This window comes from Plecotus auritus, assembly GCF_963455305.1.
Source record: "Plecotus auritus genome assembly, chromosome: 3".
In the NCBI taxonomy this organism is placed as follows: Eukaryota; Metazoa; Chordata; class Mammalia; order Chiroptera; family Vespertilionidae; genus Plecotus; species Plecotus auritus.
Window position 1 is genome coordinate 25629041 of NC_137772.1, and position 25419 is coordinate 25654459.

The 25419-nt window shown below is 39.1% G+C and overlaps 1 protein-coding gene across 1 annotated transcript in view; it reads left to right on the forward strand.

The window, feature by feature from the left end:
• Positions 1–25419, forward strand: part of ADAM9 (ADAM metallopeptidase domain 9) — a 114285-nt gene that overhangs the window by 75229 nt on the left and 13637 nt on the right. Inside the window, exons 17-18 of the mRNA XM_080660923.1 lie at positions 20162–20242; positions 20498–20603. Coding sequence (XP_080517049.1) covers positions 20162–20242; positions 20498–20603 — 187 coding nt within the window. The remainder of the gene's footprint in view (positions 1–20161; positions 20243–20497; positions 20604–25419) is intronic.

The window sequence follows — 25419 nt, forward strand, 5'->3', positions numbered from 1 at the left end:
TATTTCTGAAGCTGTATACATATGACTATTTTGAATTTATGAAATTTTACTCTACGAATTATTGTCAGTACTCTTAAGTCTCACAAAAACTCAGCTAAGTCTGAATTAAAGCATAACAGGAAATTCATTTATTAAAAACAAAATCAGTTAAAGAGATTTGGAACCCAGAATCCCAGATAATGTTCTGCAGTTCTTTCCTATATCTTTCATTTTTGCTTCTCCCTTGTTGGCCTCCCTCTGCCCCCCACCCCCAGCATTATCTATAATAATAAAAGCATAATATGCAAATCAGCCAAACAGCCAAACAGCAGAACGACCGGACGACCACGCTATGACATGCACTGGTGCCAGGCCAGCCAAGGCAGGTGCAATGCGATTGGTCGGGGGGCCCACCATCACCCCATGATTGCCCCATGATCGCCCCACAGAGGGAGGGCCAGGTCACTGACCGGTGGGCTACGGCGGGTAGGCAGGGCCTCCCTCTGCGGGACGACTGATCACAGAACCCTGGCTCTGCAGAGGGAGGCCCAGGCTACTTGGCTGGTGGCGCTGCAGTGAGTGGATGGGGCCTCCCTCTGTGGGGCGATTGATCACAGGGCTCCCGGACTGCAAGAGGGCGCAGGCCAGGCTGAGGGACCCCCTTCCTCCCGAGTGCACGAATTTCATGCACCGGACCTCTAGTTGAGATATAATTGACATATAACATTGTATAAACTTAAGATGTACAATGTGATGATTTGATGCACATATATATTGTGAAATGATTACCACAATATGGTTTGTTAACTTATCCATCATCTCACATAAATAAATTTTTCTTGTGTGTGGAGACAGAAACTTACCCTCTTAGCAATTTTCAAGTGTATAATACAGTGTTGTTAACTGTAATCACCATGCTAAATATTAGTTGCCCAGAACTTACTCATCTTATTATAACTGGAAGTTTGTACTCTTTGAAAAGAAAGTGGATGACTGCAGCACAATAGCCCCATTCTGGAACATTCCTGAAGGACAATGGTAAAGGAAAATCCTCCCAGTGGACAGAATTTCAAGCAATACAACAGGTTGTTCTCTTGTAGGTTTGCTTGGAAGGAGAAATGGCCAGACATGCTTTACACACCAATTCATTTCTGAAGGGGACCCATCTCCTCCTTCATTTAAACGGTTCTGGTTCTGTAATATGGCTCAAATCTGGGAATTGATTGAGAGCTCATTACTCAGTTTATTTTTAATTTAAATTCTTTATTGTTTAAAATAAACAATAAAATTACATGAGTCTCCTTTTTCCCCCATTGACCTCTACCCAGCCACCCTCACCCCCCCAGCACATGCCCTCACCCCACTACTATCTGTGTCCATTGGTTTTGCTCATATGCATGCATACACATCCTTTGGTTGATCTCTTCCCCTCTCACCCCCACGTTCCCTCATAGGTTGCACAGTCTGTTCGATACTTCTATGTCTCTGGTTCTATTTTTGTTCATCGGTTTATGTTGTTCATTATATTCCACAAGTGGATGAGATCATGTGATATTTATCTTTCTCTGCCTGGCTTATTTTGCCTAGCATAATGCTCTCTAGTTCCATCCATGCTGTTGCAAATGGCTAGAATTCCTTCTTTTTTACAGCAGCGTAGTATTCCATTGTGTAGATGTAGCCCAGTTTTGTAATCCACTTATCTGCTGATGGGCTCTTAGGCTGTTTCCAAATCTTAGCTATTGTAAATTGTGCTGCTGTGAGCATAGGGGTGCATATATCCTTTCTGAATGGTGTTTCTGTTTTCTTGGGATACATTCCTAGAAGTGGAATTACTGGGTCAAATGGGAGTTCCATTTTTAGTTTTTTTGAGGAAACGCCATACTGTTCTCCACAGTGGCTGCACCAGTCTGCATTCCCACCAGCAGTGCAAGAGGGTTCCTTTTTCTCCACATCCTCTCCAGCACTTGTTGTTTGTTGATTTGTTGATGATAGGTATTTTGACAGGTGTGAGATGGTACCTCATTGTTTTGCTTTGCATCTCTTGGATGATTAGTGACTTTGAGCATGTTTTCATATGTCTCTTGGCCTTCTGTATGTCGTCTTTCGCAAAGTGTCTATTGAGGTCTTTGGCCCATTTTTTGATTGGATTGTTTATCTTCCTTTTGTTAAGTTGTATGAGTTCTCTGTAAATGTTGGAGATTAAACCCTTATCAGAGATAACATTGGCAAATATGTTCTCCCATGCAGTAAGCTTTCTTGTTGTTTTGTTGATGGTTCCTTTTGCTGTGCAGAAGCTTTTTATTTTGATGTAGTCCCATTTGTTTATTTTCTCTTTAGTTTCCATTGCCCTAGGAGTTGTAGTGGTAAAGATATTGCTGCGACACGTGTCTGCTATTTTGCTGCCTATGGCTTCTTCTAAGATTTTTATGTTTCCCATCTTACATTTAAGTCCTTTAGCCATTTTGAGTTTATGTTTGTGTATGATGTAAGTTGATGGTCTAGTTTCATTTTTTTGCATGTATCTGTCCAATTTTCCCAACAACATTTATTGAAGAGACTGTCTTGACTCCATTGTATTCTCTTGACTCCTTTGTCAAATATTAATTGAACATAATGGCTTGGGTCAATTTCTGGGTTCTCTGTTCCATTGGTCTATATGTCTGTTCTTGTGCCAGTACCAGGCAGTTTGAGAACCATGGCTTGGTAATATAGCTTGATATCTGGTATTGTGATCTTTCCAACATTGTTCTTCTTTCTCAAGATTGCTGCAGCTATTCAGGGTTCTTTATATTCCAGATGAATTTTTGGAGAGTTTGTTTTAAGTCTTTGAAATATGCCGTTGGTATTTTAATGGGAATTACATTGAATCTATAGATTGCTTTGGGTAGTATGGACATTTTAATGATGTTGATTCTACCAATCCATGAACACGGTATGTTCTTCCATCTGTTTATGTCTTCCTCTATCTCCTTTTTTCAGCGTCTTGTAATTTTCTGAGTACGGGCCCTTTACCTCCTTTGTTAAGTTTATTCCTAGGTATCTTAATTTTTTTTGTTGCGATGTAAATGGGATTGCTTTTTTAGTTTCTCTTTCTGTGAGTTCATTATTGGTGTATAAAAAAGCCATAGATTTCTGGGTGTTATTTTGTATCCTGCTACATTGCCGAATTCATTTATTAAGTCTAGTAGTTTTTTGAGGGAGTCTTTAGGGTTTTCTAAGTATAGTATCATGCCATCTGCGAATAATGACAATTTTACTTCTTCTTTTCCAATTTGGATGTCTTTTATTTTGTGACTCAGTTTTTTTGATCCAGGTTAGATTTTTGTTCACTTGACCTGGTACTTTTCTGCTTCTACAGATCTAGTACGAATGTATTCTTAGGCTTTCTGTCACGTTCACTTTTGGGAGCTCCGTGATCAAATATCCAACATTACAGGCAGTGTATGAGAGTCAGACTATTCTAATTGTTGCTTTCACTCTGCTCTCCTTGGTTGTGACATGCCCATATTGGGTTTGGCAGTTGGGGGCTGCTACTTGGCCCCTGTTACCCAGGATCCAAATACTCTCATTGTGTTTCATTTTTCTCATTCATTGACCACAGTTCTCACTGTAAGGTCTGTTCTACAGAGAACAGTGATCACAGAGCTCTTCAAATGTGCTAGGGACCCCTTTTCAAGCTTATTTTTTACAGTTATGGTGAAAGGTAGGTCTTCTGGATCATCTGAGTAAGGTCTTAAATGGCAAATCCACTCTAACATCCTAGTCTCTTTAAGTCTTTGAATTGTTTCTTTTACCTGAAACGAAGGCAGATTCAGCATTTTCAACTCACGTCATGGGCTTTTGTTCCATTTAAAAATACATAGTTTCATTGATTTTTAGAGAGAGAAAGGGAGAGCGAGAGAGAAGGAGAGAGAGAAAGACAGACTGGCTTGCCTCCTGCATGCTCCCTACCAAGTATCAAGCCTGCAACCAAGTATATGCCCTGGTTGGGAGTTGAACCAGCAACCTTTTGGTGCACAGGATGATGCCTAACCGTCTGAGTCACACAGGCCAGGGCTCTTTTAGTACATTTTTCAGGCAATTAACCAACAAGCTCTTACACAGCTCTTTCTAAATCCCTGACCTGCAACATTAAATGCAGAATCTGTACTTAGTAAACCCATATCAATAAATGTGGCCTGATTTAACTTTATGTTCTTTCTGCCATTATCCCACATACTTAATATCCATTCCCATATATGCTGCCTGGATTTCTGTCTGTATACTACTAAATTATAAAACTCAAGTAGTTCTTTTGGTACGTAGCATACTTCTTAGGTTACACTTTGTACCTCATCTTTAGGGACCTGCTCCTACTTGAGTCTAGTCATAGATTTGGAAACAAAGGTGGTGGGATGAGTCCTGAGGAGAATCAACATTGTCTTGCTAGGCAACTTCCTCAAAGGAGGCTATTACAATCTCCTCAGGCAATGCAGCACTAATCCCGTATCTTGGGAGTGGAAAGGACTCCCTTGAGGGTAGGGAGACCACTCCCACTGGCAGAGAAGACTCATCAGAATTTAGGGACACAATGTCCCCTGCTTCACCAGGGTCTTCCTACACATCTCCATTCCGGCTGTCAGGATCTCCTTCTTTCCCAATCACTGCCCTCTCTTTAACAGTAGATATCCTGTGAGGTTGGAGTTCGACTTGTGCTGTAATCTCTCTAGTTGCAGGATGGGGTTCTGGGTTTGATTTTTCATAGATTTCAGCCCTCCTGTCACAGGGAATGAGGGGCTCCTTCAGTGCACTCAGAAGTTTCCAGGTCATTCATGCCTTACTTGAGCTGTGAATTCAGATTTGTGAACTCATTCTTTTCTTTCCCCACTTTGTCCAGCGATATTTGGAGAAACCAATCTCCTGTTTGTAAAATGTTCATAAGAATCATATACACAGTTACTCAGAATCTTGATTCTTATAAGTGGTTGATTAGTAATAACCAGTGGGATATTTTGTGAGTATCTATTGCCATGTCACACTATGGACTATGCTCTTTTTACTATTGAAAATAGAGTTATTAATGTCTTTAAATGTAATCAGGTAAGAGAGCCAATTTAATAAGCCCAGGAACCAGTTCAGAAAACTTATCCTTACAATCTGTTTCTCTAGAACCACTCTAGGTATCAGTATCTGCATTAGTCAGGGTTCTCCAGAGAAATATAACCAATAGGAAGGATATACATGTATGATTTATTATAAGTAATTGACTCACACAATGATTATGGAGACTAACAAGGCTCAAGGTTTGCAGTTGGCAAGCTGGAGATCCAGGAGAGATGATGGTGGAGTTCCAGGCCTGAGTCCAAGGTCTGTGAACCAGGAGAGCTGATAGTAATTCTAGTCTGGAAGCCAGCAGGCCCAAGACCCAGGAAAAGCTGATGTTTTAGTTCAGGAGGCCGGAAAACCACAGTCCCAAATTGAAAACAGGCAGGCAGGTGTAATTCCCTGTTATTCAGGGCGGGGTTAGATTTTTTGTTCTATTCCAGCCATAGCTGATTGGATAAGGGAAGCAGTTTGCTTTATTTAGTCTATTGATTTAAATGTTCAACTCACCAAAAATCACCCTCATAGAAACACTCAGAATAACGTTTTATCACATATCTGGCACCCTGTGTCATACATGTGGACACATAAAAGTAATTATCACAATCAGTTCTTACAAACCAATTAAGTGCAGAGTAAAAATAGGAATTGGTAAACACATCTGAAAAAGATGGTGGATTGTAATATTCATTTATTTTCTCTGTCCACTAAATCTTCTCAGAATATAAAGGAATAAATAGGGAATAAATCCCAAAGTGGGAAATATATGAAATTTCATCTGTAGACAAAGATTTCCAAAAATTTTGAAAACAGAAAGTAGGTTGACAGAGTAGTAGAACCTACAACTTACAGTGCAAACTGATAGGATGTGAATAAGAAGACTGTCTTAGGTTTGCAGAAACCTAAACAAATTGTGATTTGTAAGTAAAGGTTATAGCTGAGAGTGGGTTAAAGCATGAGATTGAAATGGAATAACTTTTAGTCTACTAAAGGAGAGGCTAGGGCAGGGGTGGGCAAACTTTTTGACTCGAGGGCCACAATGGGTTCTTAAACTGGACCGGAGGGCCGGAACAAAAGCATGGATGGAGTGTTTGTGTGAACTAATATAAATTCAAAGTAAAGGAGCGGAGGGGAGAGCAAGAGAACTGGATAGAACAGCCGGATCCGGGCGGACCGTAGTTTGCTCATGGCTGGGCTAGCCCCTTCTCTTGTTTCTTTTATTTATTTTGTCAACAAAGCATCAGCAACCATTTGCCTAGTCCTCTAGGTTGGAGATGAGAAGATAAAATTTTTGATATATTTGGTCATCCTGTTATGAAATGCCTGTATCCCTATCCTAATTCTAGTACACTGTTTCCTTCATGCATACATAACTGAACTATAGATGTGTTTGCAGCGGTGGGAATGGCAGCAACCTTGGTACTTACGTTTTGGCTAGGAAAGAATTCAGAGCCAAGACTCAAAATATAAGAGAATATTTATTTAGAAAATCACAGAGGTAGGAGAAGTAATTTGTAGAAGAAATGTGTGCCACGCCAGCACAGCCAAGGGTTCGGTGAGCCTGAGGGAGGGCTGGTGAAGGATGAAGAAAAGACAAACAAAGAGAATAAGCTGGGTCTAGGTGGATCTTCTGTGCCTGGCTGAGGCCACAGAACAGATCCAGTCTGTAAGCTGATGGTTTATTTTATAGTCAGGGGTAAACAAGGTAATTTACAGTGTTCTTGTAAGTTTCACTCTCCCACAGCCCATTAGCTACCCAGGAAAGATCTAGGGAGCAGTCACAAGATCAAGCTTAATTATGCTTAGAGGGCTGTGCCCTCCAAGCTGGGACTTGTTTGCGACTTTGCCAGCAGGTCAGTCCGAGGCTTAACCCTATAACTGCTCCCTACAGAAATGGGCTTAGGAAACAAGTTATAGAGGCAAAGGAAGGGCCTTAGAAGTAAGGAAAGTAAAGGTGACATGTGTGGGTGTGTTCCCAGGAGGGAGAGGGTGCTGGGTCCTCCTGCCTAAGGGTTTTAAGGTGGAGATTTTAGGGGAGGTCTCAGTGCGGGTCTCAGTGGAATATTCAGCAGCTTTCTAGGTGTTAGGGTGGTTGAAGGAGGTATGCGTGAGCTGAAAGCGGTAAAGAATTATGAATTTAGTAGGTCATTTGGAAACCAGATGGGGTGAGCACCCCAGAGATAGGGGGGAATAAGAGATTTTAAAGGATTCTAGATGGGCTTTTTTGGCAGGGAATTCTCTGGGCGGGTCAGAATGCTGGATAAGTAGGGAGGGGAAAGTTACTGGTCTTAGCAAATGGAATGTTGTCTAAGCAAAAGGTAATGTCAGTTGGGAAATGATCTAAAGGTCAGTTTCCCAGGGGAGGAAATTCGATTATTTGATCAGACCTAACACCAGAAATGTCCTTTCAGGGTCTAGGTCTCCACTGATTGATTGGCCAGTGCCAGGCAGGGGGTCATTATCTAATGCAGCTGCTCCTGGGGTCAGCCTAGGTGTCACTTGTCTGGTTTTGCTGCTTTTCTGGGACTGGAGCTATGTGGCCTAGATGTTATCTCTAGGGACGGGGGTCCAAACCGCATGACCAGCAATATGCTAGGGCAGTGGTCGGCAAACTGCGGCTCGCGAGCAGCGGTTTGCCACTCTGTTGACTAATGAGTTTGCCGACCACTATGCTAGGGAAGGAAAGGTCACCCTGGGAATGAGGTCCCACTCTACAATTGTCCATTACCAGGCACCTGTGGCTTTCTACCCGGGTGACCTTCTGTACCTAGGCCATTGTTCTTGCTTCTGCTCATGTCTACCACGGATGGATTATTACATAAAGTTAAACAATTCTCTGAGGAAACTCCACAAAAAGACTGAGATAGAAATAAGAGAGAAAAAAAATAAAAGCCTGTGTGGATCAAATAAAGATTTTTAAATTCAAATAATTAAAATTACTACTTTAGAGAAAGAAAACAAGGAAAGTGGGCAATTATGAAATTCCAGAGTACTTGTGAAGAAAAATCTCAATAGCTTCCAGAGACAAAACAAAACAAATAAACATACAAACAAAGACCTCCCAAAATGGGTCACATGTAAAAGAATAAAATTGAGAACTGAATTTTGGAAGACAAGGGAGCAATGCTTTCATGTTTCTGAAAGATTCTCAACCTAGACTTATGCATACATAATCAAGTGAGAGGGCACAATAAAAACATTTCAGAGATTTACAGGATATGAAGTTATCTTTTTAAAAATCCTTTCTTAGGAAATCATCTAACTGTAGTGATCCAGCAAATGAGGAAGTAAATAAAAAAGAGAAAGAATTGTCATCTAAGGTAGCGGTTTCCAACCAGTGGTCCGTGGCGTCCGAAAGGTTGATCTATTCTAGACAGTGGTTGGCAAACTCATTAGTCAACAGAGCCGCAGTTTGCCGACCACTGATCTAGAACATAGAAGTATGTCAAAGGGAAATTCCAATATAACAGCAGTGTATCAGGCCAGGAGAATAATGAATATAGATTGGGGCAAGGGAGGCCCCAAATTTTTAGAGAAATAGGGAACTTGAAAGAGGAAATGACACAAAAGGCCAGTTGTGTAAGAAGAAAGGCATGTGTTACCTGTAGGAAAAAAAAAAAAAGCTCTATAAGAAAGAAAATGTAGTCCTAATATTTGGCTTTGAAATCAATAGTGTTTTGTCTTAATTCTTGGTAAGGGATACTTATTCCCCATTTTCTTGTTTCCTTATGGATGAATTTCCATTAAAATAACACTTCTGGGTTTTTGAGTGACATTCGCAACATGGCTGAATAAGAGGTCCCTCATTTGTGTCTGCTCAACAATAACAATTTGGCATCCATGAATGGACAGAAGTGCCTTAATGAGAGCTGTGGAATCCCGCAGCATTCATCAGGAGACCTGGGAGGAGTCTTGCCCAGCTTGTGTCAGGTAATAGGCATACAGAGACCTCCTCCTGGATGTGGACTCTGCAGTGACTTTGCGTGGCTTTAGCCCTTCCAGTCACAGTTTGGAAGCCCCTGGAAAACAACATCTTATTCACTCACAGATAAGAGAGTCTTTGCAGAAATCCAGGTTTCTAGTGGAGAAATTCCAGCAGTGTTGGAGCAAAAAAATATGAGTTGAACATATTGGAGAGGGTAAGAGAAACAGTTTGATTCTGTTGTAAGTGGCGGGAATTGCACTAGTTGTGTGACTGGTTCAGCAACTTCTGACTAGGAAAGAATTCATAGCAAGACCCAAACTGTAAGATAACGTTTTGGGTAAATTATAGAGGTAGTAAAAGTAATTCCTAGAAGAAATGGGCTCAGGAAACAAGTTATAGAGGTAAAGGAAGGGCCCTTGGAGCTTGGGAGTGGGGAAGCTAAAGGTAACGTGCCTGGGGGGAGAGAGAGAAGAAAGAGGGAAAGGCACGGATGTGCTCCTGGGAGGGAGAACACACTGGGGCCTCCAGCCTAAGGGTTTTAAGGGCAGATTTTAGGGGAGGTCCCAGGGAAAGATCTTAATAGAATATTCAGCAGTTTTCCAGATGTGTTCTTTCAGAGTTGTGGTCTCCATTGATTGATTGGCTGGTACCAGGGCAGGGGTCATTATTCAATGCAGCTGGTCCTGAGGCTGGTTTTGTTGCTTATCTGGGCCTGGAGCTGATAAACAACTGAGGCCTAGATGTTATCTCTAGGGAGGAAAGATCAGGGGGTCCAAACCGCATGACCAGTGATATGCTAGGGGAGGAAAAATCACCCTGGGGGTGAGGTCCCACAGTACAATTGATTGTCCATTGCTAGGCACCTGGGGCTTTCTATCCTGGTGACCTTCTATACCTGGCCCATTGTCCTTGCTCTGCTCATGTCTGTCTAACTGCCTAAAGCAATTGTACTCATATCATTCCTTACCCAAGGTGGCACAGCTTAGGACCAGGAGAGATCTTTTTAGCTCATGATTTCTCCCAGGGGGGAAATGAGAGCCGGTCAGTGAGCACCTGGCTTCCCCAGCTGTGCACTGCATATTCTTTCTTACCCTACCCAACGTACTGAGGTGTGAATTGCATGACTGAGGGGTGAGAAGAGGCTGGGAGAGGGGCGTAGGACTTGTGGAGGACATTGAAATAAAGCAGATCCTATTAACTATTTAGCAGACTCCACAAAAAGCCCATGCACAAGTGCCTGGGGATGCCTTGCCTGTGCATCTCTCCAAGTGGTACATGGGCACCCCATATGCCCTCCTGACAGTGGTGGCAAGAGTGAGCCTTTGCAGACAGCTGGTAAGCAAAAAACAAAACAAAACAAAAACAAAGAAAAAGGTTGTCATCACTTGGCTTGGTGTTTTTCAAGATCTAGAGAAGGCAAGACAGCCTAAGAATTCTGCCACAGAGGGAGCAAGAAGTATGGAGCAGGCATATTTGTAGAAGGCTGAGAAAGCCTCAGGATGCCTAGCTGGGCTGAAGAAAGGTATTTCTCTCATGAAGGCACTTAATAAAAATTGGAGGAGTTGACTGCTACTTCAGATGAGAGGACAGTAATCCAAAACTTCAAATCCACCAAAGGATCACAATAATTTTTCAGTAACTGTTCCCAAATACATGATGATATGTGATTTACTAATGAAGAACTCAAGTAGTTATTTTTAAGGAAGTTCAGTGAGTTATAAGAAAACATAGACAATTTAGCAAGATCAGGAAAACAATTTTCTATAACAATAAAAGAGTAATATGCTAATTAGACCATACAGCCAAATGACCTTCTAGACAACCTCTAGGACGTTCTTCCAGACCTTCCGGATGAAGCCGGGGCTGTGAGGGCTGAGCCCCTTGAGCGAATTTTGTGCATTGGGCCTCTAGAACATGAATAAAATGAAAAGTTTTAACAAAGATAGAAATCATGAAGACTATGAAAAATTATATACTAACAAATTGGATAACCTAGAATAAATGAATACATTTCTAGAAACTTATAATCTACCAAGACTAAATCATGATGAAATAGAAAATCTGTACAGACCAATAACAAGTAAGGAGATTGACTTAGTAATCAACAACCTCCCAACAAAGAAAAGCCTAATACGAATTCTTTTAACTGGTGAAGTCTACCAAGGATTTAAAGAAGGATTAATGCCAATTCTTAAACTCTTAAAAAAAAAAAAAATCGAAGAGGAGAGCACATTCTCAAATTTGTTTTATATGGTCAGCATTATCCTGATACCAAAGCCAGATAAGAACACTCAAGAAAAGAAAATTACAGTTCAATATCCTTGAGGAATATACATGCATAAATTCTCAACAAAATATTAGCAAACTAAATTGAACAGCACATTAGAAAGATAATACATCAGGATCACATTGTATTTATCTCTAGAAAGTAAGGATGGTTCAATATAAGCAAATCTGTAAATGTGATGCATCATATTAATAGAATGTAAGATAAAAATCATATAATTCTCGCAATTAATGCAGAAAAGGCATTTGACAAAATATGACATCTGTTCATGTTAAAAACCTTTCAACAAACTGGGAAGAGAAGGAATGTACCTTTACACCATAAAGGCCATACTGACAAGCCCACAGCTTATATCATACTCAGTGGGAAAAGGTTGAAGTTTTCTCTGTAAGATAAGAAATGAGGCAAGGGTACTCAGTCTCACTATTCTTACTTAGCATAGCACTGGAAGTTGTAGCCAGAGCATTCAGGTTGGAAAAGAAATGAAAGGCTTCTAAACTATAATTGAAAATTAACATTGTCTTTGTTTGCAAATCACATGATCTTTTATATAGGAAATTCTGTAGAGTCCACCAAAAAACGTTACCAAAAATCAATGAATTTGGTAAAGCTGCAGGATACAAGATCAACATAAAGAAATTAGTTGCATGTGTTTACATTACAATGAGCTATCTGAATGATAAAGAAAACCATACCATTCACAATAGCATCAAAAAATGAAATACTTATGAATAAATTTAACCAAGGAAGTGAAAAATCTGACCACTACACATTCCAAGACTTTAATGAAAGAAATTTAAGAAGATACAAATAGAGGCATACCTCATTTTATTGTACTTCATTTTATTGTACTTTGTAGATATTGGTGTGGGTTTTTTGTTTTGTGTTTGTTTTTTACAAATCGAAGGTTTGTGGCAACCCTACCCTGCATAGAACAAGTCTAGAAGCGCCGTTTTTTCAACAGGCTTAGAGGATGGTTAACATCTTTTAGCAATAAAGTATTTTTAAATTAAGGTTTGTCTATTTATTAGACATAATACTATTGCACACGTAATAGACTATAGTATAGTGTAAATATAACTTTTATGTGCACTGGGAAACCAAAAATTCATGTGACTTGTTTTATTGTGATAATCATTATATTGCAGTGGTTTGTAATTAAACATGCACAACTCAAGTTATGCCTGTAAATGGAAAGATATCTCATGTTCATGGATTGGAAGAATTGCTATTGTTAAAATTTTTATACTATCTAAAGTCATCTGTACGTATAATACAATAAAAATTTCATTAGCATTTTTAACATAAATAGAATAAATAATCCTAAAATTTGTATGGGATCATGAGGCTCATAAATAGCTAAAGCAATCCTAAGAGAGAAGACCAAGCTGGAGGCATCACAATTTCTGGTCACTATATTACAAAGCTACAGTAGTCAAACAGTATGCTATTGGCATAAAAATAGACACCTAGATAACAGAACAGAATAGAGAGCCTCAAACAAATTCCCACATATATGGTCAACTAATATTTAACAACTAATTTTTACTCAATGGGGAAAGGGTCATCTTTTTAATGGGTAGTTTTGAAAAAACTGGATATTTACATGCTATTAAATATTTTAATGACTCCTATCTTTTACCACTTACAAAAATTAAAATGAATTAATGACTTAAACATAATACCTGAAACTATATCTTTTAGAAGAAAGCATTGGGAGAAAGCTCCTTAACATTGGGCTTGGCAATTACATTTTTTGATGTGACATCAAAAGCACAACCATAAAAAGCAAAAATAATGAAGTGGGGCTATATCAAATGAAAAAGCCTCTGTATAAGAAAAGAAATATTGAACAAAATGAAAGGGCAACTTATGGAATGTGATAAAATATTTTAAAATCATATATTCAATAAGGGGTTAATATCCCAAATATGTAAGACACTTATACAACTCAATAGCCAAAAACCAAACAGTCTTATTAAAAATGGGCAGAGGATCTCTGAATGACATTTTTCCAAAGGAGATAACAAATGACCAACAAGTACATGAAAAAAATGTTCAGCATCACTAATCATCTGGGAAGTGCACATCAAAACCACAATGAGATAATCACCACATCTCTATTAAACTAGTATAAGCTAACATTAAAAACAAGAGATAAGTGTTCATGAAGATGTAGAAAAAACAAAACCCTATGCATTGTTGGTGGTAATGTAAATTGATACAGTCACTGTGGAAAATAGCACAGAATTTCCTCAAAAAATTCAAAATAGATCTATCATTTGATCCAGCAAATCCACTTCTGGGTATATATCCAAAATAAATGAAAATAGGATCTTGAGTTATCTTCATTCCTATGTGCATTGCAGCATTACTTACAGTAGCCAAAATGTTAAAATAATCTGTATAGTGGATTATTATTTATTTATGAGAAAGAAGGAAATCTTGCCATTTGAAACAACATTTATGGACCTTGAGGACATTATGCTAAGTGAAATAAGTCAGATAGAGAAAGACAAATAGTGCATGATCTTACCTCTATGTGGAATTTAAAATGACAAAAGCACAAAAACAGAGAGTAGAGTGGTGGTTCCCAGGGGCTGAGCGTTGGGGTGGTGGAAATAGGGAGATGTTGGTCAAAGGGTACAAACTTCCAGATATAAGATTATTAAGTTCTGGGATCTAATATTCAGCATGGTGGTTATGGTTAATAATACTATATACCTGAAAGTACCAACAGAGTAGATTTTAAATGTTCTCACTACAAAAAAGAAATGATAATTATGTGGGTGATAGAGGTGTTAACTAAGCCTACTGTGGTAATCATTTCACAAAATGTAAGTTTACCAAATCAACATGAATACCTTAAACTCACATATTGTTAGATGTCAATTATAACTCAATAAAGCTGGAGAAAAATGAGTAACACTCCCTGCCTCACTGTTTCTCCTTTACTTCACTCTGAGAGATGCAGAGTGACTGCTACAGTTGATGCGTTTGTGAGAAGACACTGGGCAGGGGTGGCTCAGTCTCTTCTGTCTTCTCTTTTCAGATCTCCCTGTCTGCAGAGAGGGTGCATTCTGGTCTGCTCTCTCAACCATGCAGTACATTTAGCAAGGCAGGCTCTGCTTCTGTGGGGGGAGGCCTGTGGTTGTCCAGAGCAGCCTGTGACTAGGCAGGTAAGTTTGATTTTGGGGTGCAGAATTAGGAAGCCCAGTTCATTATTAACTTAAGTCAGGTTAGCTGCTCTATCCTATCTAATAAAAGAGTAATATGCAAATTAACCATCACCCCGCTACACCCACAAGCCATGCCCACAAGCCACACCCACCAGCCAATCAGGAGTGAATATGCAAATAAACCCAACCAAGATGGCTACGGCCACAAAGAGCAGGAGGGAGGCTTGGGTTTCCCCAGCAATGGAGGAAGCCAAGCTTTCCGCCTGCCCTTGCCGGCCCAGGCCTCCACTCAAGGCTACAAAGTTTCAATGATAGAAGATACATAAACCCAAACAGAAATGGCAGCAGCCACAGAGCTGAAAAGAGCAGGAGGCTAGGGTTGCCACCAACGATGGAGGAAGCCAAGCTTCTGCAGCCCTCGCAGGCCCAGGCCTCCGCTTAAGGCTACAAAGTTTCAATTATAGAAGATACATAAATTCCAACAAAAATGGCTGCCACCTCGGAGCAAACAGAAGGCTTGGCTCCACTCCAGGCTACAAAGTTTCAATTTTAGAAGATAAATAAACCCCAGATACCAGGGCCTCTGCTTGGCTCACCAGGGGGCATGGCCGGCCTGCAAACCACCACAGACCCCTTGCCCAGGCCACCCCAGGCCCCAAAGGAACCCCCATCCTGATCTGGGACATCCTTCAGGGCAAACCAGCTGGCCCCCACCCGTGCACCAGGCCTCTATCCTATCTAATAAAAGAGTAATATGCAGATTGACCATCACTCCAACACACAAGATGGCTGCCCCCATGTGGTCAAAGATCCTGCCCCCATGTGGACACAAGATGGCCACCACAAGATGGCCAGCAAAGGAGGGCAGATGGGAGGGACCAGGCCTGCAAGGGAGGGCAGTTGTGGGCGATCAGGCCTGCAGGGGAGGGCAGTTAGGGGTGACCAAGCCGGCAGAGGAGAGCAGTTGGTGGGGACCCAGGCCTACAGGGGAGAGCAGTTTGGGGGGGGGGGGGGACCAGACCTGCAGGGGAGGGCAGTTAGGGGTGACCAGGCCTGCAGGGGAGAGCAGTTGGTGGGGACCCAGGCCTGCAGGGGAGAGCAGTTTGGGGGGGACCAGACCTGCAGGGGAGGGCAGTTAGGGGTGACCAGGCCTGCAGGGTAGAGCAGTTGGTGGGGACCCAGGCCTGCAGGGGAGAGCAGTTTGGGGGGGACCAGGCCTGCAGGGGAGGGCAGTTAGGGGCAAACAGGCTGGCAGGGGAGCAGTTAGGCATCAATCAAGCTGGCAGGGGAGTGGTTAGGGGGTGATCAGGCTGGCATGCAGAAGCGGCTAGGGGCAATCAGGAAGGCAGGCAGGTGAGCAGTTGGGAGCCAGCAGTCCTGGATTGTGATAGGGATGTCCGACTGCCTGTTTAGGCCCGATCCCTGGGATCGGGCCTAAACAGGCAGTGGGACATCCCTTGAGGGGTCCCAGATTGGAGAGGGTTCAGGCTGGGCTGAGAGACCCCCCCCCCCCCCCCGTGCACGAATTTTGTGCACCAGGCCTCTAGTTGATAATAAAGATAATACTTTGACCTCCGATTATCAGCTTCACCTAGTTATGAACTTGCTCAGGTAATAGTGACATGTAATGTATTGAGTGGATAATATCACAATATTATGGTATACATATTAAGCAATATTTAGTTTGAGAAGGTGAAGGAGGTGCATTTGGGTTGGTGTTAGAAACCAAAATTCTTATCTATTATAAGGATATCAATTGATGATATTTAAAATAGAGAAATCAAATAATAGGATACTAATTTAAAATAGGGAGAGAATTATCCCTAAGGAAGGGTGGTTGTCTCCAGACTGCCAGGATGGCAGACTGGATGGAAATGGGTCATAGAGTTATTTCATCAGAAGCACTTTTATCACTACTATTATTTTATTTTTTAACCATGTGCATGTATTGAATTATTTTAAAAACTTACATGATAAAAATGAAGGACAGCTGGTAGCCTGTACTTTAGAAGTGATTTTGGGAGTATTCTGTCAGCTTGACTAAGATCAGAACATCGATGACATTCAGTGACTTTTGTTGAGATTCACAGGCTGAGGGAATCTCTTGTGGGAAGAATTCATGACAGTACTGATACAGTTTACTGGAATGCTTGATTACTTCAAAAGCTACATTACCAAAATTGTGAGATTTTTCTCTGAAGCTCTTGCTATAACAGGGAGAAAAAAGTGCTGATTGGCTGGTTTGAGAATTATAACCAACAAAATATGCCTTTTTCTAAAATTAAATGTATTGGGATAACGTCTATAACAATAACAGGGTAATATGCTAATTAGACCAGACATCTTCCAGACGTCATTGTCGACGTCCTTCCTGATCAAGCTGGGGCCAGAGGGAAGCCAGCCAGGTCCCAGGGGCCTGCGGGGAACCCCGGGGGAAGCCAGCTCTGGTCCTGGGTGCCTGCGGGTGGCTGGAGGAGGGAAGCCAGCCAGGGTCCCAGGTGCCAGAGGGAAGCCAGTGCCAGCAGCTGGGGGAAGGAAGGCCTACTCTTGTACAAATTTTTATGCATTGGGCCTCTAGTTGGTTCATATAAGGTTTCAAGTGTGCATTTCTATGATACATGACCTGTATATTGCGTATTGTGTCTACCACCCAAAGTCAAATCATCTTCTGTCACCATATATTTGACGCCTTTTAGCTTTTATCAACCCACCCTTCCCTCTGGTAACCACCATACTCTTGTCTGTTTTTATGAATTTTTAAAAAATTTATTCATTTGTTGCTTTCAGTTTTATATACCATATATGAATGAAATCATATGTTTCTTAACTTTTTATGACTTATTTTGCTTATATTCTCAAGGTCCATTTATGTTGTTGCAATTGGCAATATTTCATCTTTTCTTAAGGCTGAGTAGTATTCCATTGTATATATGCACCACATCTTACGCCGTTTTCTTTTGTGATGTAAGAGAAGGCAAAAAAGATTTACTGACTATGAACATGACTGTTTGCTTTGGAAATTGGGCATGTTTCAGGTTTGGTGCTAGGTTTAATATTTTTGCTCATTTTTGGGGATGAAATATCCAGGTTTAATGAGTTGACCCTGTATGTTCATTTTTGATAAATGTGCATTTGAAGATAATATGTATATTCTTGCTTATAACATATAGGGTTTGATAATTACATATTCAGATCTTTCACATTCTTGTTTTGTCGTCTAGTTTATTATTTAGTAGCATCGAACACTCATCTACATTTACTCTCACCTACTTTTGTGAGTACTTCTGTAGGATAGATTTCTAGTCGATATTTTATGTAAATTAAGATATATGCATTTAAAATCTTATAGGCACTGCCAATTTACCTTTCAGTAAGGTGGTAACTTCCATTCCACTAGTTGTATATAAGGGTGTCTTATTTTTTTCTCACACTCTTGCTAACATTGTGTGTTTCTAATCTCTTTAATTTTTGACATCCTGACTAGGTGACAAAAAGCCTGTCAGAGCACAGCCAGAGCCCTGCACAGCTCTGCTGGTCTGAGTTGTTCTGGGTGACTTTCAGTCCATGTATTCTTCTAAATTCTCCCATTCGACTACGCCAGGGCTGGTTCCTGCTTGGACCCCGCCCACTATACAACTTTTGGGAACTTAGTCCAAGTTCCTCCTTTACCAAGTGTCAGAGACACAGGTCAATTCTTGGCGGCAGGGCAGACGGAGAAGCCATGATCGGTTGTGGGTATATAAGAATGAGTCTTTATTGCAGAAGCCAGTGGCCACATAGCCATCAGATAAGAACAGTCCTCACAGCAAACTACAGGCAGGCAGCCGGTCACCGGCTGGTATACCAGAAGCAGTATCTGAGCTCCCCAGCCTCTCCTGCACACATAGGAGCTACTTCTCTGTGCCTGTCGCCTCTGCTTCTCTGAGCTCTCTTCTTCTGCTCTGCTGCTCTCTCTCACAGACTTCTCACTCCATCCGACCAGCTGGTCAGTAACATACTTTTACACAAAGAAGGCTTCGTGCCAATAGTTACATCAATCATATTGGCTACAGAAGGGCAGAGTGTACCGTTTGTCCTTGCACCTGCTCATGTATCTTGGCTTGATTAGGATTCCCAGGCTCAGAGTCCTTGGACATCTTGATTAGGCTCATGCCAGAGTGGCATTTGGCCATTCTAGTGTATTGATAACAAGGCCTCTCTGCTCCCATTGGCTTTGACTATCTGGGGACCTGGTATGGTTCCCACAGCCTCATTATTTTATTTTGCATTTTTCTTCTTGAGCATCTTTTTACATTTTTATTAGCTCTATGTATTCTTTTTGTGTTAAGTCCATATTCACATCTTTTTTCTTTATTTGTTGGGTTGTAATTTTTTATTGTTTTTAAGGGTTCCTCATATATAAAGAATGTTAATTGTCATTTATGTCGCAAATATTTTTTACAGTTTCTCATTTGTCTCTGCCATAAAGAAACTTTAAACTATCAGTTTTGTCTTGGTTTCATGTCATGCTTAGAAAAGTTTTTTTTTAATATAATATAATATAAATATTCTGTTTTCATTTTGTATTTTTATAATTTGGTTGGGCTTTGGCTTTTATTGGCACAGTTGAATTTGTTAAATTTTCATACTATTTATGTGATCTTACTTAATGCTGTTTTAAAATGTTTTAAAAATTTCCTGCCTTATCTTACTCTCTTCCTGGATTGCAAAAATTGTGTGTTTGTAGTGTGTGTGTGTGTGTGTGTATGAGTTCATTGTGGCAGTTACTTATCTTTTTTCCCCATTAAAGTACTTGTGGTTTTTTTATTGCAAGAAAAACACATTAATATATTTCCCCCACCAACATCAAGAATAAAAATAGTATCTACTGATTTCTCCCATGTAAGATATAACATCGTTGCTTTCAAACCCCTACATGCTTTTTTGTTGTTGTTGTTGGAAAAATATTGATTTAAACTCCAGGTTAGTACTACCATGTATAGATATATCATTAGGCCCTTTAACTTTGCATTTTGTTGTATTATCATAATATGTTAACAACATTTATGTACAAGAAGGATAGGAAATGCTTGGTATGTGTACCTATGCTGACACACTGATAGAACCAAGCACCAAACATTGTGTCCAGCAGTAAAATAGGATGGGTTGGATCCTACCCTCTCTGGCCTCTGCTAAACGCTAGATTCTGGCACTGTGAGCAGCAGGCTTTCAGTTTGGTGTTACTTCAGACATATATTCTTGATATATTTACTCAACATTTTTATTTAGGGGATAGGCTAAAGGTTAAGAGTGGAAAAAAAAAGTGGAAGAGGAGAACTCTTAAGCTTTTTTTTTGTGGTCCCAGGTAGTTCATCTTTGGGTCCAAGCTTAATGTCCTGAAATAAAAAATGAGAAATTCGGTAGTTTTCTTTATCTGAATATTTGACTTAGGATTTTCACATCTATTTTAATATGGAAGGATATATTATAGTTTTATCATTGTTTTTGGCCTTTGTATCATCTTTGCCCTTTTTGTTCAATTAGTTATATGTCAGTTAATTAACTTTACTTACTTTTCTCCATTTGCAAATATGTAATTTAGGAATAACTATTCCTTAAAAGTTTGAAAGAGTTCCTAAACAATGAAATTATCTATGCCCAGGTCTTTTTTTCCTGGCTAGTTTTATTAATGTGTTCAATTTTTCTTATTATTTCATTTTCCCCTCCCAGATCTGTAGAAATTTCCAATGTGTAAATGCTTCTGTTCTGAATTATGACTGTGACATTCAGAAGAAGTGTCATGGACATGGGGTGAGTCATGTTCTCTTTTGACTTGTTCATGGAAGTAATGCTGTTTAATGAGGAATCCCAGTAAGGGTTATGTGAGACTTCCCAAGACTTTAAATTTTTAGACTGGGGAATTTATATACCTGATACATTTTTTATTTTTAAAGAGTGTCGATGAATTTGCATGAATTTAGTTTTTTTCTCTTGGTTTCCGTTCTAGAGTTCATGATTTAGAACAGCATTCACAATTAACAAAGTAGTGTTTTGTTTGTTTTGAAGGTATGTAATAGCAATAAGAATTGTCACTGTGAAAATGGCTGGGCTCCCCCACATTGTGAGACTAAAGGATACGGAGGAAGTGTGGACAGTGGACCTACATACAATGGCAAGTAACATAGAAGAAAATTAGTGTCATCTCCCAGTGGCCCATGTCAGATATTGGGCATCCTTATACCTCTCCCACACTTCTCACATCACTTATACGTTATGTTGGTTCTGCCTCCTAAATTTTTCACAGATGTTTCCATTTCTTTCATCCCCATTAATTACCTTCAATTTCTTGCCTGGTCTTACATAATGGCCTCTTAACTAGGCTCCCTCTTTCCTATCTTGCTTCCTAATCCACATTCCACACTACAGAGTTTCAGTGTTTTCCTTTAAGAGTTCAGTTTTGATTATGCCAGTGTCTTGCTTGAAATTCAGTGCTTCTGCATTGCTGTTAGAATGAAGTACAAAAATCCTTAACATGGATTAAATGCCCTGCATGATTTTTCCTAGCTTCACTTTTCCAACCTCATTTCACTATGTTTAAGACATTGAAACTTGTTTTATTTCCTCTAATAAGCTATTACTCTCTTTTACCTCTGGGCTTTCATACCATATTATATTCACACTAGAGGCCCAGTGCATGAGATTCATGCACTCAGGGCGGGGTGGGAGGGGGAGGGGGGCCCCTCAGCCTGGCCTGCACCCTCTTGCAGTCCAGGAGCCCTTAGGGAGTGGGCCTAAGCTGTTGGAGACATCCTTAGTGCTGCTGCAGAGGTGGGAGACACTCCCACCACAGCAGATGTGCTTGCCAGCTGTGAGCCCGGCTTCTGGCTCAGCAGCGCTCCCCCTGTGGGAGTGCACTGACCACCAGGGGGCAACTCCTGCATTGAGCATCTGCCCCCTGGTGGTCAGTGTGTGTCATAGGAACTGGTTGTTCTGCCGTTTGGTTGATTTGCATATTAGCCTTTTATTATGTAGGATTGTTGGAACTTGGCTAATTGCTACTCAGATTTCAGTTTATACCTTATTTCCCCTAAGAAGTTTTCCCTGACTGCCTAAATCTGAATTAACATGCCCTTCCTATTCTCCTGTTACTATAAGCACTATCACATACTATGGTAATTACTTATATACTACTTATTTTTATTCCCTTATAGACTATGAATGAGCTCCTTGACACCAATATCTTCCTACTGAGAAGATATGCTTTCTTTCTCCTGGGTAAATACTAGGTGGAATGGATGGCTCATAGAGTAGGTTTATATTTAGCATTTTTAGAAACTGCCAAACTGTTTCCCAAAGTGGCTGTACCAATGTACACTCTCTCTAGCTGTACATGAGGGTTTTAATTTCTCCACATCCTCTCCAACACCTGGTGTGATCAGTTTTGTAATTTTAGCAATACTGGTAGGAATGTAGTGGTATTTCACTATGATTTTAATTTGTATTTCTCTAATTACTAATGATGTTGATCATCATCTCATGTGCTTATTTGCCATCCACATGTCATCTTTGGTGACGTGTCTATTCAAATTGTCTCGTTAGTTAGGTTGTTTGTCTTCCTGAGTTTTGAGAGTTCTTTATTCTGCATACAAGTCCTTTATGAAAAATGCTTTGTAAGTATTTTCTCCTGTTCTGTTTACTTTGGCTTTCTTTTTTTCCTAGTTTCTTAGAAGATCAATCAGGTAATTGATTTGAGACCTTTTTTTCCTTTTCTTAGTGTAAGCATTGTAGTGCTATCAGTTTTCCTTTAAGAACTGCTTTTTTGTTCCCTACAAATTTTGATATGTTGTGCTTTTATTTTCATTCAGCTCAAAATAACTTCTGATATACTTTTTATTTATTTGACTCATGAATAATTTAGAAGTGTGTTACTTTGTTCTATAGTATCTGTGGGATTTTCCAGAAATTTTAGTGTTATTGATCTCTCATTTATTCCACTATCTTCTGAGAGCATACTTTGTTTGATTTGAATTCTTTTATATTTTTTGACACTTTGTTTTATGGCCCAGAAAGTGGTTTACCTTAGTAATTAAGTTTTGTATACACTTGAAAATAATTTGTATTCTGCTATAATTATGTGGAGTGTTTTATAAGTAATTAGTTCCTGTTAATTGACAGCTGTTTAAGTCTTTTATATACTTACTGATTTCTGTATACTTGTTCTGTCAATTATTGAGAAAGGAATATTGAAGTTCTTGGCTATAACAGCAAATCTGTCTATTTTTTCTGGCAGTTCTATTAGTTTTTGCTTTATGCATTGTGAAGCTCTGTTATTAGGTATATAAGCATTTAGGATTATTCTGTCCATTTTACATGTTGGCCCCTATATTATTAAGAAATAGCCCTCTATACCTGGTAATATTCTGTTATGAAATTAAATATTAATATAGTTACTCCAGATTTATTTTGATTAGTCAGCATGGGAAATCTTTTCTCATCCTTTTGCTTTTAATCTATAGGGTGTCCCCCAAAATGTATGTATACATACCATAACAGCTGATAGCTCGATTTTGAAAATGAAATGTATTTTAATAAACACTGTCTTTATAATTATGCAAAGTGTGTGTATACATTTTTTGGGGGACACCCTATATTTGTGTCTTTATATTTAAAGCAGATTTCTTATAAGCTTCATAGGGTTGGATCTTGCTTTTTTTCTAGTTTGCCAATCTCTGCCTTTTGAGTGAGTTCATCTGAATATATTTAATTAGATTATGATATCTTTGGGTTTAGATCTACCATTGATATTTATCTATCAAAGTTTCTTTTCATGTGATATTGTACCACTTTAGTATATTTCCATTTATCTTCCTCTGCCTTTTGTGGTGTTGATGATATACTTCTGTATACGCTATGAATCCTACAATACACTGTTACTATTTTTGCTTTAAATAGTTGATTTATCTTTTGAAGATATTTAATAGAAAAAGTCTTTATATTTTCTCACATAATTACCATTTCTGTACTCTTCATTTTTTTGTGTGTGTAAAGTCACATTTCTATCTGCTATCATTTAATTTCTGCTTGTGGTACTTCTTTTCACATTTCTTATAATACAGGCCTACCAGTGACAAATATTTTAGCTCTTGTATATCTGAAAAAGTATTTTGCCTTGAATAACAACTGGGTAAAATATTCTCCTTTTAAGTTTTATCACCATTTTACTTCTTCAAGGATGTTCCTACATTGTCTTCCAGCTTACATTGTTTTTCCCCATCATCTTTTTTTGTGTCTTCTTTTTGTAATGTGTGTTTTTACCCTCTAAGATTTTCTCTTCATCTCTGATTTTTAGTATTTGATTATAATGTGCCTTGGCATGCTTGGAATTTGTTAAACTTGTTTGATTTGTGCCTTCATAGGTTTTTTCAAATTTTGGCCATTTTGTCTTAAAAATTTTTTTTAATAATAACTAGGTGCTTTATTGAATTATATGCACAGATTTGTCATATGTAGTACATTTAGACATTAATTGACCTTCAGTAAAGAAGTTTTTCTGGCCTGACCCTTCTAAATCCCAGAATCTTTTTATTTTTTTCAATTACAACTTACAGTCAGTATTATCCTGTATTAGTTTCAGATGTACAGCATAGTGGCTAGAAAATCGTGTACTTGACAGGGTGGTCCCCTTGATGTTTCAAGTATGTGTGTGTATGATATCATTGACTATATTCCCTATGCTGTAATGTACATTTCTCTGACTATTCTGTAACTATCAATTTTTACTTCTTAATCCCTTCACGTTTTTCACCTAGTTCCAACCCCACTTCCCCTCTGACAACTGTCAGTTTGTTCACTGTATCTATGAGTCTATTTCTATTTTGTTCTTTAGATTCCACATATAAGTGAAATCATATGGTATTTGTCTTTCTCTGACTTATTTCACTTAGCATAATACCCTCTGGGTTCATCCATGTTGTCATAAAAGATAAGACTTCATTCTTTTTAATGGCCAAGTAATATTCCACTGTGTATATGTGCAACAGCTTTCTTATCCATTCATTTATTGATGGGCACTTGGGTTGCTTCTGTATCTTGGCTATTATAAATAATGTTGCAGTGAACATGGGGTGCATATATTCTGTTGAATTAGTGTTTCAGGTTTCTTTGGATGTATTTCCAGAAGTGGATCATAAGGCAATTCCATTTATTGTTTTTCAGAAACCTCCACAGTGTTTTCCATAGTGGTTGCACCAATATGCATTCTCACAAACAGTGCACAAGGGTTCTCTTTTCTCCACATCTTAGCAACAATTGTTTGTTGATTTATTGATGATAGCCATCCTGATAGGTGTGAGGTGGTACTTCATTGCAGTATTGATTTGTATATCTCTGATGATGAATGATGTTGAGCAACTTCTTTTCTATTTTCCTATTTCCTCTTCTTCAGGGACTCTAAGTACATGTATATTTGATAACATGTATATTTGATCTTTCACATCTCATGTTTTTTGCCTTGATTATTTTATTGCTAATTCTTTCTTTAATTATGAATAGTTTGTATTATTATTTTTCAAGTTCACTCTTCTTCTGTGGTATCTGCTCTGCCATTAATTACATGCAGTGTAATTTTTATCTTAGACATTGTATTTTTTTTCATCTCTGTAAGTTTTACCTGTTCCTTTTTTTTTTTTTGTCTTTTTTAAGTCTTTACAAAGATTATGTTCATTCTTTACTCTAGCTTCTTAAACATATGGAATATAGTCCTAACTTCTAGTGTTCTTTTAAATTTAAGGGGTATAATCTTTTTTATAGTTTAAATTAATTATATCATCTGTAGTTGATTAGTTTTGATGGGTTTTTCCCTCATTTTGGATCATATTTTCCTGCTTTTTTGCATGCCTTGCCATTTTTTTACTGGATGCCAGATATTGTGAATTTTGCCTTTTTTGGATACTAGATATTTTTGGATTTATATTGATGAACTTTATTCT